Here is a 15,088-nt window from a genome sequence, read left to right on the forward strand (position 1 = left end):
TCCTTTGGTGCTGCAGCGGCATGCCCGCTTCTCGTCCACACTGCCATCAGCGTTTTAAAGGCTCCAGAGCTCTTGCTAGCTATGCCCTTCTGTGTTCCGCTAATATAATCAGAATAAGACTCAGCGCATCCTAATGTGATGAGCATTCAGAATGCTGTGAAATCTGATTCATGTTCACAGTACTTTAGTTTTGAAAATACAGGTTTTTAAAGGTCAAATTCAAATTCACAGTGCTTTAGTTTACAAACAAACCATTTTAGTAGGCACAGATGTATATTCAAATGTTTATTCATGTTTCTAGAGAAAGGGTCCTCATATTTCTAAATAAACACAACAATTTCAAAGACAGCATTTTTAATATGTTTATAAGTGATCATATTTTAGTGTCAGTTCACTTTGATTAGGCAATTGTCTTTTTGTAAACGAATCATACAAATCACACTTTTTTGAAGATGACAGTTACGATATCTCCTTATCTCTGAGAGACGCTTTTTTTTGGTTGGATGCTTGTTTTCATGTTTATGGCATTGACACCAAGATTCATATACGTTTCAGAGGACTTAATCAGTGCCACACAGTCTGAAAAAGACAAAAATACATTCATTAACAATGATAGGGCTCTTTAAATTTGTTGCCCCAATCACCAATAGTATAGTGTTAAACCTCTCCCTGTATTCGATTTGTGCACCCTTGTCCTTTATGAGTATACTTCAGCGCAAATTCAAATCTATTACAACACGAAGGGTGAAAGTCATAAATCACTGAGAACTGGTGTGTGCATTATTCCTCAATCCTGCAGCCAAGGGGTTACATTCAAAGTTTGTGGAGGAGAAAATGTCATGTTGTCCCCATAGCTGCGACTAAGCATTCATTGAAGAAGTTGCAGGTATTTCTGAATGTTTGAGGGGCTGAGGAAGAGGAATTTCCAATGTCCTTTGAAATAATTCACTCTACTAGTCACACGTTTCTGAATACAATCATATTTGCCATTGTTGGGCTAAATATCACGGAGCTTATTTATGAGAGGCTTACATCACCAGGGTGTGAGTTTGTTTAAGGCTCCAATGGCACAAACCTCTCAATCATATCTATTAGGTGATGCAAAGACCCTCTATGAGGCTTTGCATGGCCTTATTGATATGGAGTAAGACAAAGCAGCACAAGTTGCTGCCTTTCCTTACTCTGCATTAAGGAGACATTCCATAGGTGTTGCAGTGTATTTTCCTATGCAGCACCAATGAACTTTGTGGGGCAGCAAAAAAAATCTTACACCACCCGAGAGCAGACACAACATATTTGTCCTCAGTTTTTCCAATTTCCATGTGGGCTGCATTTTGAAGCACACATCGAAAGAAGTAAATGCCTCTCTGGTTTGTTTTTAGTGCATAATCTTTCCTGCAGTGGAGGCACCTTTGCACCATGGTGCAACAGTGACTACTTTAATTGCATAAATATTTCTGCCCTTTCATATTGCTGTAGGGCAATGCAGCAAGACCTTGCTGCCTAGTGCCAACATATGCAGCTTTTTATCTTGGTTCAAGGGTGCCTCAGTTGCCGGCAGGATTGTTTTGTGTTTGTAAGGGGCACAAAAACTATCCTGAGAGGCATTCCCCTCTTTCCAGCAGAAAGCAGCACGCATGGAAAGAGAAAAAAAAGAGAAAAAATTAAATATTTCTCCTCATTATGTCTGCTCTGGGGAGGTGTAATGTTTTGGTGATGTCCCAGGTTTCCGTAATTACGTAAATCGGGGGGGTAGCGACAAAATCCATGGGTACTGCAAGGGAAAACCCACTGCAACACTCATAGATTACCTCCTGGACGCAGAGTAAGGCAAGGCAGTGACTTGTCATATCTATGAGACCATGCAAAGCCTCACAGAATGGATTGGCGTCAACTCATTGATATGATTGTGTGGCTTCCACTATCAGAATGTCAAAAAAGTGATGCTTCTGTGGTGCCCCCAATATGCCCCCAAATGTTTGACAATATTTGGTAAATATGTTTTTCTGTTTTGTCAAGTTGAGTTTATACTATGTAGTGGTGAACCAACATAAACAACCACAAATATATTTAGCCATATTGAGACAAACTGAGAAATCTGTTTAATGCCCATCTGAAGTGCGCTTGTTGATCTTGTTAGTGTTTATGAGCTCCTAATTATTTCCTCTCCGATGTAGGCAATGTGACTATTGGAGACAATTGGAAATGGATTTGAATATCTGCTGGTAACTAATCAAAAATCTCCAGCATTTCAGAGAGGTTCTGGAAGCACTTATATTCGCTAAGGGAGAATGAAAGTTGGCATCCTGCCCATTGTGACTAAGGCGTAGCCATCCCAGCAAATTGTTTACAGGACTTGGATGGTGGCATTCCTTATATTGTTTTGGGGTTCAGTATCTGCACACTGGGAGGATGCCTGCAACTTCAAGTAACCCTGACAAATAGATTACCTTAATATGTATGATTTTTTTAAACAATGTGAATGCTCCTGAGTTAAATGTGCATCCGTTTTGGAATAGTAGCTGTGGACTTCAGAATTTCTGCATCCATAGGGCAGTTCTTGATCCCTTTTAGTGCAACTATCTTTAGGGCTATCTCAGGTGATTATAGATATCATTTGTTGAAAACCAATTAGTGCAAGACAAAGGATGACTGCTGACCTTTGAGAGAGTGCAATAACAGCCCGGTGCCTCACTTCTACCTTCTATCAAGGTCTAGTTTGAGGCGAATACACACCATTTCCTAGAAGAGTAGACCCCAGGGCCTGCAAAGGCAGTTGCACAAAGGGGAAGGCTTGGGCAGAATTTTGATTATACCGGAGTAATTAGTGTAATTTCAATTTTGGTTTTACTCTCTGTTGTCGAATTACCAATAATGATGTGATTACTCCTGCTTGCATAGCTAAGACTAATTTAGAAGAAACACATCCTACTGCAAGAGCAAGTTTAGAGAGTGGCCGCCTGTGCTCACTATTCATGTTTCTTAGGGCAAAATGTATACATATCTTATCCCTATGAGATGTTTGATTGGAGATATTGCTATTTGTTGTGTAAATTATCATGATCACTGTTAGGAAACATTTGTCAAGAGGAATGTGTCACTTTATAAACTTTTTGTGAACCACGTTTGATGGCATGTTATAAAATCAGGAGAAAGGAATAACAAGTTAGGGTATGCTAGATATAAATATGTGATTGTGAGTGAGAGATGTAGAAAAGATTTATATGGTGGACACAAAGAAAAGCTGTTCGCTTTTCAAGAAACAGGAAAGAATAACTGTGTGTAAAATCAGGGAAAAAAACATAATTTGATAACTTATTATGTACTTATTGCCAACCTTGTCCTGTGCAGGTGAACTTGTCCTGAATGAAAAAATGATATTCTTGCATAAGCAGCAGAAATAGAGCTGAATTAAGTGTAGTAGGATTAGTGAGTTGTTCAGCAGGAAGTACTTAAGCAGGCACAGCGTATCCAGGTTTATAAGATGTGGAGGCACACAAAGGGTTCTCCTGTTCAACGGCTCAAGCTTTCTCAGTCCAAGCAATCCTTGGTGAATTCCTTTTAAAAAACTATAAGCATGAAAAATGTTGCTGAGACTTCACCACCTCACCTCATATTAAAAAACATGCCATACCAAATATTATTTGGCAAGCAGAGGTGGTTGAGGTGCTGCAACTACACCAAGCTGCTGATGAAGACAGCACACATTATTGAAGTAGATTGTTTTGTTAGTTTAACTATTGTTTAAATGTTTATTTACAGAGTTGTTGGAGTTTTGTTATATCATTCAATTATGTTGTTGTGATAAAAAAACGTTTAAAGTTACTATTGATTTGTTTACTTAATAGTTGTCATTGAATGAATATTATAACAGTATTGCAATGTTGCTAAAAACTGCCACTTCCATCTTCAGATCCTCCTGCATGAATACATCTCTACTGTACTATGCACAGCATTTATGCTAAAGGGAGATGGTAATGTAGTAGTCCTTTACTTGAATATCCTAGTATGTTGTCTTACATCGGTAAATATCACTATAGAGAACAGTTTGTGTCTATACTGTCATAAAGAGACCTCTCATACAATAGATGGCTTGGCACAAAGGCTTCAACACAATGCTATACGCTATTGCAGATGTGATAGTGGAGTTCCTCTGCAGTGTGACTATATGTGCTTGTGTGGGTTGCAACTTTGGAGAGAAGTTTTAGCGTGAAGGTATATCTCTGGCTACGCCATACTCTAAATTCCTGTCCTCATGGGGAGATGTTGGGGTGAGAGCTGAGTGTGCAACTCATTCAAACATGCATACCAGTTATCCAAGAGACAGTTCTCAGTAGAGAGGCAACTAGATTTTATTCTCTTCTATGGACATTCATCACCATAAAGAAAGGCATGAGCAGAGAGAGCAGTCTCTAAGCAGAGTCGGCTTTGCACAGGTTTTAGTCTGAGGAGATATCTGACTTAACAGGCCAGTGTGTGTCCATACCCTAGCCTTTATAGCTGTTATGTGAGATAGACTTCTCAGCATAGAGATAATTTCTTCCCACACAGCCCTTGTACATATGTAATATTGGGCAGAGCTGTGATCAGAGGTAAGTCCCTTTTCAAACCCAAATTCACACACCCATCATCCAAGAGACAGGTCACAGGAGAGGGTCAATAATCTATCTACATTCTACTATGCAGACTTATCATACAAGAGAGAAAAGTTAGTTCGTCCCCACAGCTTACTGTGTGTACCTGTGAGCATGGGAAGATGGATGAGCAAAGAGGTATGTTTTTCTCATAGACTACTACAGACCCCTCTCACTACGGGGAGATGCTTTAGCAGGCAGGCCAATTCCTTTACAGACATTACTGTGTATTCCTGTTGTTTTAGGGAAAGATGTCAGCAGGGAGGCAACATATTACCCACACCATATTCCACATTCTTTTTGTCCTGGAGATAGGTGTTAGTAGATAAGACAATACTTCTGTACACACTACTCCGTATGAGTGTCATTCTGGAGAGAGGTGCCATTGAACAGGTAAATCCATTCCCACATGGTAATATAGATGGTTATTGCCTTGGGGAGAATTTTCGGTGGAGAGCCCAGTACCTTGAATACTTGCTATGCAATACAGAAATCTTACATATGAGGTGAGTACTTTCTACACCCTATTATTGATACTGCTATGCCTGGGGAAAGATGTGAGTGGAGAGGTAGTATCTCCTTACACTATACTCTAAACACTGGTCACCTTGATGCAAGGCCTCAGTGGAGAGGCAAGTCCAACCACACAGTCTACTACGCACAGTTGTTGGCCTTAGTAGTTCTGTGAGTGTTATACTGTAAAAAGCTTTCATTGGAGAGGCCATTTCTCCCCCACACCCTACTAATGGGACAATAAGTTATAAGTACTATAATGTAAGAGAGTGTAAATTCCTGTCCAAAACAATTTTAACTGAGTCTCTTGGAAAAAAAAAAAAACATAGGGGGTGGAGAAAATCTTCCTCAAGATAGAGGTTCCAGTGGAGAGGTTTCTTTGTTTCCAGAGTTTAATATACATACACTACGATTCTCTGCTATTATGCATGCAAAATAGGTTAAATGTATGGGCTTGTGGGAATCTTGCAAGAGCTAGAGTAATATACAAGTAAGGGTAGGTGTTTGGGTTCACATGTTGTTGTGAGACTTTTGCAGATGTTAAACAATTAAACAATCACATAAAACAATCATATAATGTTGGAATGTGGTGGCTCTGACAATAGCCTTTAATGTAATTTGAGATTAGTTATGACATAAATGATCTCTTTGAACATGTGATGAGTGATGTCATTTGTGAGGTCATATGCAGTACATTTCCGAGGCGCAAGTTATTGTTAGTGCTGTTATCTATAACTACTGATTCCTGTGTTTTTTAAATTCAAAAAGTTAATGTTGTCATTGAATGTTTGTCCTAACTAATAATGGATACATCCATGACTGTAGCACACAGCAAAAAGTTTCAAATTAATTTATAATATTTTAAATACTGTATGAATAATGGAGTCTTACCGATTACGGAGGCAATATTTACAGACGTAACGTAGAAAATTTCCTGTCAGACCGTAATCATTCCACTTAATGTGTCCTAGAGCAGAGAGAAAATAGTGTTGTCTCATTGTTTCTGTTATATTTTCCTCATCATTCTTAACTACTGTCTTTAAACATTTTCCATATTTATTTCCACTATATATGAAGAGCTTTCAACAGATAGAGATACACAATAATGATTTAATGGATGAGCTCAGTCAAATATGGTATTGTTTATTGGGTTTGGGTATGTTGGGGAGGTATCAGTCTTCTACACTATAACGTTAGTGAGAAAATCATATTTTTCTCCTTGTACTATTCTGAAGCTTTCAACAGATGATATTACAAAGTTCAGCAATCATCCCTTTGGTGCATTATAATATTATACTGAACACATGCCTATATTTTTATTTAATACTATTTGTTTACAGCATCAAAAGGTCAATAGAACATGCAATTATAGCAATATGATAAGAAACATTTACATATTGTTTGGTAATTAAATATCAATGAAAAAAAAGTTTACATGTTCTGCAATTGCTAAAATACTACATTTGTTTTACACTTGTTTGGGGCATAACCCTCCCACAGGTTATATTTTTTTAGATTCCCCATTATATTTAATAAGCTGTAATTTCTAATAGGGAGCAGGTAAAGATATTTAATGATACACCCTCTTTAATGGTTAAGTTGGATTGTTCATTACAATTATGAAAATGCCAGATTTAGAAAGTTCTTAAACCTATCAAGGGTGTGACCCGTAATCGGTAGGGCAGAACAAATGCCAATACTAATAATCTTTCAATCAATAGTTCATCTTAAAGAGCACACACTCAAAGTACTATTATCCTTTAAATGTATTCAGACAATATTTTACAATTTTCAAGTCGTTTTGTGATACTTACAATACACAGAGATAGACTCACTTACAAAACATGCAAAACTGAACAAATCACAATTACAATAAACATTTTAATAAGAACGAAAAACCAATCATGTCTTTGTTTGTCTCTTTGGTTCCCTACAGTTAAAGATTTAGAGTAAACAATACAGGAATAATATGTGTAAACCTTGTAAAGTGGCATCCACAAAAAATATTAGACGTTTTCCTTCTTTTACATGGACATACCATCAAGCAGTGACAATACCGAGCTCAAAATGGATTAATTCATATACTGTGGTTGTATATTTTACACAAAACACTTGTTTGGCAAACAAAAACTGTCAACGCATTTTGAACCCTTCCAGGTGTCCTTAAGGGTTCTCTCCAGGACTCAGAACAAAAAGAGCTGAAAAATAATAAAATCACATTCTTTGTTAACACACATGCTGTTCTTCACATTCATTCCATCTACTTTCATTCACACCAAACCTAAGTACCTATTTTTTCCTTTTTTTCTCCATCTCTATTTGCAGTCTCCTACTTCACATAAACACAGTACACGGTAAACGTCGTTTACAACGTGGTCTTTACACCGCTCGACCTTTACCACGCTGCCATTACAACGCAAGTCATTACTACGACCACTTTAGAAATTAGTGAATTCTCTGGAGGAGGGCTACGAAAACTGTCCATAAACATAAAATGGGTACACAGTACATAACTTCCTGATGGTGCAGACAAATTATACACCACTGTAGAAATGAGATGTGCATGGAGAAGGTATGTTTCAGAACTGTGTCTCAAGAAATGAATGCCTCAATAACATAAATGTCACCACTGTAAACTCAGCCAAAACATGAGGTTCCTAAGTAGCAGGGAGAACAAACAGCTAAATAATACCCAAGTGCACTCATTGTATGGATCGGGGTAAAGAGACTTACCCCGGAAAGGTACAATTTGGATAAGTGATAAAAAAGTGTAATATAATATAAATGGCTGCCAACAACCATGTTTATACAGCTGTTAATAACCTTAAACCTTAAAGTCCTTGTTTATGAGGGTCTATAAATAAATTTGTAAGACTACGCTCTCACACAAATGTGTCAAGGACATGACACTTACCCACTTTTACATTGGATGGGTTTCAAAGGTTCACATCATCAATCTATGTGAACCAGTGATAAATGATTTACAAGGCTCCGCATCAGTTGATGTGAGCGACAACTAATTTAATGAGCAACATGCTCTGAGGACCAGGAGGAGACTGGGATCAACCTGCTTGCCGGTTGATTTGACTTCGTGGCTCCTCCTGCTACATTGTTCAATGCAGCAGAAAATCAGTTTCAGTAGTCTTTCACCAAAAGGGATTCTGACCTCCTGGAACAGTTTTTGGATCCAGCCCCCTGCCTTGTCCATTTCAGCAATGAAATCGGACTGTAGAATGCTTCACTTAAGCTTCGCTGAATGACGACTTCCTGAACATCTAATGCAGCGTTGCCTCTCAGAACTTTTTATTCCTGAATTTTTTGTAATTTGAAGGTAAGCATAGATAGGGCCCAATACATTTCTTGTTTCCAGCCTTAGCCTTTGACTTTTACCCTATCACATGTGAACTAGATGTCCCCAGTTGACGCATAGATCACTTAAAACTAAAAACACTAAAACTTTATAAAGTTCATAACTCTAGTTCTACTGATTGGATTTTTTTCCTTCCAGTGTCAATTTATTAACATTTACTCTATTTTTCTAAATTCGTTTGGAAGTTTTCTGGTGTTGTGTTTCCACTTTAGTACTGTCTTTGTGCTGCATAAATACTTTACACATTGCCTCCAAGTTATGCCTGATTGGCAGTTGTGCCAAACTACCTGGTGTTAAGAGTGTGTTATTTTAGTGACCTCAGTTGTTCACCCTGCAAGAACTTGTGGCTGTTGCTTGGCCAGAGCTTAAAATCCAGTCAACCAACAACCCATTTTCTCACAATTTCTTTATAAATTACTATATATCTGTAAATCTATAAAATAAGTGATATCATTTGGATTCAAGAGCTGAGAAATACAAAAAGGCTTTTCACATAAACATAATTAAAACATTTTAGTTTTCCATATTTAATGTACCAGATCATTGAAGAAGTAATATTTGCAAAGATATATATTATAGAGAACAGGTATTATAGCTATGCATCCAATGGACACTTAATTACTGGGAATGCCTTTAATCTGGGACAATTATTCATGGGTACTAATATATAAAAAAAAAAAATTTAATTATGTATTTTTCAAACTTACCAATCTTGTACTAAAATCTTGCTGAAAAGGCTAAAAAAGGAACTATTACACTTCTCCCTTTTGGCATTTATTAATGTATTCAGGTAAAATCAATAGCAAATATAACGCCTTCCCATGAAAATATAAATGTAGCAAAAAAGTAATTAAAACATTTTGGTATTCCTTGATAGAAGAAAGGCAAATCTTAACATTTGGGAATCATCTTTTTCCAGTGGAGATGTTTATGTTTAAACATAAACTCTAAACAGATAGTGGTCTGTAGTTGGACTTTGGTTTTTATGAGAATTAAGCTCCGAAATATTAGCAAAGGAAGAAACTTGTTGTAGACTGTCATTCTTATCTAAAGATTGTAAGAATGTTTTAAGGTCTGACTTAAAATGTCATCAGATGAGGCTGAGCGTTCAATAGTAACATCTTATTATCTTTTAAATCAATCCTGTTACTACTGTCGTGGGGCTGAGCCTTGCATTTACACTGTGTTAAGTTGACATGAGCTCATTAGAAGTTTAAACGCCATTTTTCATTTCTGCTACTTTTTGCACACGGCACACTAGAATAAATGTTTAGAGTCTAGCAGAGTGTTTTGCTTCACAGGAGAATAATATGTTTTTCTATATTAGCAGCCTTGCTTGGTAAGCTTTGTCTGAACAGTGAATGCTGAGGCCTTCAAGGTTATTTCAACACAGTGGTTGTTGTTCGGACTGATCAGGGCACGTTCTAGACATAACATGTATGCAGCGGTGGCCACCTCTGATTTTGGCGCGTTTATTAATGCACTGCGTAGGCATGATCACACACTTGGAGAACATTTGAATGCTGAGAGCTGGTGCAGAATCTGATGTGATGCATTTCTGATAAGTACCAGAGGTATGTGGCTGCCCTTGTAATCCCAAGAGACCTTCTGTAGATATAAAATAACCTACTAGCAAGGGAGGGTGAAATATAGGTAAATTTTAAACCTGTTTCCATTTAGCATTATGACATGCTTTCTGCCTTTGTATTTTATGGAATAGTAACTATGCTGATAATCTTGTTGCTTATAATATGTCTGTTTGTATTAGCTAAGATACTGTGCATGAGAACACAGCATTAGAAATAAATATTTCAAACTTGCACGTGTCTTCTTGTACTCCCTGTTTTGGACTGGTATGAGCGTATAACGAAAGAGTGTTCATGTGTTCCACATTGCCTGAGGTAATCTAAGTTCCATGTTCTGGGTTGTCTAATCATTGGTATTACGGAAGAGCCAATGAGATACTGATGCTAGTCTGGTAGGGGATATTGGGTACTAAGGTGAGTTTTAGCACACCCTAATTCACTGAGGTTCCAAGTCTCTATGCACAGTTCTGTGTAGGAGAAGAATCCCTGCTACACTACAGGATTACTTCTAATACGATTCACAAAACGTTTATTACCCAGAACAAACTAAAGAAGGGAAGATGGACAAACTTGCGGGGTTTTGCTTTGTTCGCCCTAAGTTGGCAGGGTATGCCCAGACATGGGTCCCTTGCTCACTTTGCTACTGGATTCAAGCTAGCCTGGCTGATGATGGCTGATTAGCCAGAAACCGGTCCCAGGATGCTTGTTTCCGGTCCAGGAAAGACATGGCTTGGCAGTTCGGGATGGACTGTTCCCATGAGGCACAGGGTCAGACTGATTTGCATATGGCCATGTCTGAACTGGGATGGCCGAGTGAGCTAAAGAAGGATGATGGATTAAACCCAGGACAGTTGACTGGTTTTGCTTCACACTTGCATGGTGCCAGGTTGTTAGCTAAACCATGAGGAAAATGAACCAACATTATAATACAAGCTTTAGGATTAGTGTGAAGAACATATACAATGTTAATGAATTTAGGTCTGAATCCACACCACTTCAATGTCAAGTGATAGGAGTTATATGGCGATTAGGTGTTGTTTAAACAAAAGTGCTTTCAGTATAACTTTCGAGCAAGCATTGTCTGAAGACAACTGCCCTTAGTATAGCCCGTATAGCATATATGACACTTTAAATTGGGAATTTCTTGTTTGTTTTGTGTTAATGGAGAGAGGTGTGTGGCTTTCCTTCTTGCTGCTGCAATCAGTCGAATTCTGTCAAGAGACTTATGACTGGGCACTGTTGTGTATATTCCATTTTCTAAGTTGATTTTTAACATCTGTCATATGGAAAACTAAAGTGTAAATTGGTCTTTCATCCTACCAATCTTTCACAAGTTACAAAACTATTGTGCAAACATACGCCATAGAACTTTCTAAAGCATTGTATCACCTTTTGACCTATGTGATTTAGCTGATTTTATCTACATTTCTTAGTAGGTCCATGGGAAGCTCTCTTCACCCTTTTGACCAATATTGCTGGCACAACATGTTATAAAAGTATCATATGCAATTAAGGTTCTCTTTATGAGTAGCAAGGAACAGGTTGCACTATGTATTGCACCCAATGAAATCCACCACTGCAGAGCTTGGGATCCGTCTGGTGCAGTCAACATCCTCTTATAATAGATTGTGGGAAATACACTGCAGATGTTAGTGTTTATTGTATCAAAATACGTACCGTCTATTAACTACTGTTTCTTTGCTCACATTATATTCCAGCTGATTTGAAATACCAACGTTTCATAGGGTATGAAAACTTTATTTAACTCAGTACTGATTGGGGAAGGGGTTGATATATTCATATAAATAGCACCTCTGATCCTAACAAACAGGGATTTTACAAGGGTCATCTTAAATATCTAAAACGTTTGTAGAGGCAAAGTTCCCCAAACCCTCTTTTCCAATCATATGTAAATGCCAAATTTGTGTACCAATGTTACTGGCCAAATGTACTGCAAAATACACTAATATATCAAAGATGTTGGAGGGAAATGACTAGTTACCTTCCAGCATAATCGTTAAATCTTTCCAGCATTGATTGGGTTTTCCTTGTACAACTGTTTTCTTGGAAAAATCTATATCTTTGAAAATCGGTCTTTTGATACAAGCAATTAGTATTCATGATGACTGGATATTATTTTTGTGGAAATACTTGCTGTACCAGTAAATGTCTTTCCACTCATACTGCAAATAAAAGGGAATCATTCATGCTTAATGGATAGATTATCATTCTAACTAATGGTTGGGACCCCTGTTCTAGGGCAGTAGTTATTGACTTTTATTAATTTCAATAAAGTCTGCATGATGATTCAAAATGGATTTTAACAGTATCACATAGCAATTGAATCGAATGGCATAGGCAGGGGTATAAGGAAATGTTCATGTAAGTGACAGTTAGTGACAGTTAGGGTACATCTTGCTGGCTGGCTTGCTGCTTCAGCAAACAAATGATGGATGGAATGCTGACACTGCAAACATTCTCCTCCAGTCAAAAGATCTGGGCTAAACCCATCGTTCTTTTGCCTACTACGCCACCCCAGTTTGGACCCAGCCATATGCAAATCAGTCTTAACCCTGTGCCCCATGGGAGCAGTCCAGACCCAACTGCCAGGCCAGGTCCTCCCTGGACCGGAAACAAGCATCCTGGGACAGGTATCAGGGTATGTCACCATTCTTCAACCAGGCTAGCTTGAATACAGTGGCACAGTGAGCAAGGGACCCCCATCTGGGCATACCATTCCACTTAGGGTGAAAAGTGTTACAGCAAACAAATGATGGACAGAATGCTGCCAATGCAAACATTCTCCACCAGTCAAAAGATCTGGGTTAAATCCATCGTTCTTTTTCCCACTATGCCACGCCAGTTTGGACCGAGCCATATGCAAATCAGTCTTGATCCTTTGCCCCATGGGAACAGTCCAGACAGAACTGCCAGGCCAGGTCCTCCCGGCACCAGAAACAAGCATCCTGGGACCGGTTTCAGGGTATGTCACCCTTCTTCAGCCAGGCTAGCTTGAATCAAGTGGCACAGTGAACAAAGGACCCATTTCTGGGCATACCCATCCCACTTAGGGTGAATAGTGTTACAACAAACAAATTATGGACGGAATGCTGCCAATGCAAACATTCTCCCCCAGTCAAAAGATCTGGGTTAAATCCATTGTTCTTTTGCACACTATGCCACCCCAGTTTGGACCCAGCCATTTGCAAATCAGTCTTGACCTTGTGCTTTACTCCACAGCGCCACTCAGCTGAACTCAATCAGATTGTATCAGGAGTACCACAAAGAGAGTCGGCCATTGTTTCATAAATCCAGTTATATAATAAAGTACATTCAGTTGCCGCGTAAATTCTAAACTTGAACAAGAGGAGCACAACAAAGAATGAAGGTAAAAGAGGCACTGAAATTAAAAGAAGAAGAAAATAAGGAGTGATCTCTACATGGAAATATCATAGTGCGTTTGTCGGTCTGTTGCAATATTAAGTGTGGTATTTAGAATCATGAGGGTGCAATGGGCCTTGTAATGAAATGAAATGAAATATCATTAATAAAGTGCATGGTTACCCAAAGGTATCCCCGCGCTAGGGCTTTTGAGCCTCTTGTGGAAGATGGTGTGGTCTGGCTCTTTCGGTAGCGGAAGTGGCAAGGAGTTCCAGAGTTTAGCAGGGTTGTAAAAGAAGATCCTGCTGCCACTTCTGGACCTCTTGTTTCTTGGAACAGACGCTAGGTGGAGGTCATTTGAATGTAGCCGTCTGTTGGCTTGATAGGGCTGGACAAAGGAAGAAATGATAGCCGGTCACAGACCCCCTAGCAACATATGGGTGGTGCAGAAGATTTAAAGTGGACTCTTTCCTGAATAGGAAGCCAATGAAAAGACCTAAGGGCAGATTTAGCTGACTGGTGGCTTTGAATACCCTCACGAACCCTTGCGGCACAATTTTGAATGGTTTGAAGTTTCTTGAAGACCGCACAGGGCGCACCGAGATCAAGAGCGTTGCCATAGTCCAGGTGGGATAAAACAAGTGCCTGGACCATGAGTTTTCTTGCTTGAGGGGGTATCTGAGGCCCCACGTTACGCAGCATTCTTAGAATGCTGAAGCAAGCGGCAACAACTTTCCTTGCTTGGGTTTTAAAGCTAAGCTCAGAATCAGAATTCTTTACAACCCACAAATCGCATCAACGCTGTGCGAGCTCCCACTCATCTTTAAGCTCAGAATCAAGCCAGAAACCCAAACTCTTTATTTCTGATTTGGGGACAGGCACAGGGCCCATACATGTTGGCCAGATCGAGGAAACCTCGAGGTGGGAGGGATTACCGAGCAACATAAGCTTGGTCTTGTCACCATTCAGTTTTAGATGGGAATGACACATCCACCTCATCACCTCCTCGAGGCATGGGCCAAGGCAAGTAGGGAAACTAATTTTGTAGTTAAATGCCACCACTAATTGTGTGTCATTGGCATATGTAATTATATGCAACCCAATGGGTAGAATGATGTCCGCAAGAGGGGCCATAAAAACATTAAAGAGAGGGGGGCTCAGGGACAACCCCATAGGCACTCCACAATAAAGGGGCCTAGGGCTTGAAATGGCCTCTCCCTCGAAGACCTGGAAAGATCTACCCTCCAGGAAAGAGCATAACCAATTGAGGGTTGTACCTGTCACACCTAGATCTTTGAGTCAGTGAATTAGGATACAGTGATTAACCGTATCAAATGCAGCACTAAGATCCAACAATATCATGGCTAGAGAACCACCTGCCTCAAGGATCCTCCTAGAGTCTTCCACGACTGCCAGCAAGGCTGTTTCGGTCCCTTGAGAGGGGCAAAACCCAGTTTGGGGTGTATGCAGGAGTCTTCCAGCTTCAAGGTGCCAAGAGAGAGTCATATTAGCATGTTTCTCTGCGATTTTGCCTACCTAGGGCAAGAGCTAAATGGGTCAGTAATTTGCAAGGCAGTCGGAATCTAGGCCAGGCTTCTTCAACA

The 15,088-nt window shown here is 39.3% G+C and overlaps 1 protein-coding gene across 1 annotated transcript in view; it reads right to left on the bottom strand.

Moving 5' to 3' along the window:
• Positions 1-272: 272 nt before the first annotated feature.
• LOC144769217 (galactose-specific lectin nattectin-like) overlaps positions 273-15,088 on the bottom strand; it is a 99,832-nt gene continuing 85,016 nt past the window's right edge. Inside the window, exons 6-7 of the mRNA XM_078653260.1 lie at positions 6,039-6,114; positions 273-579 (exon numbers count right to left, since the gene is read on the bottom strand). Of these exons, the coding sequence (XP_078509386.1) occupies positions 561-579; positions 6,039-6,114 (95 nt within the window). The 3' untranslated portion in view covers positions 273-560. The remainder of the gene's footprint in view (positions 580-6,038; positions 6,115-15,088) is intronic.

Source organism: Lissotriton helveticus, chromosome 1_1 (assembly GCF_964261635.1).
Source record: "Lissotriton helveticus chromosome 1_1, aLisHel1.1, whole genome shotgun sequence".
Taxonomy (NCBI): domain Eukaryota; kingdom Metazoa; phylum Chordata; class Amphibia; order Caudata; family Salamandridae; genus Lissotriton; species Lissotriton helveticus.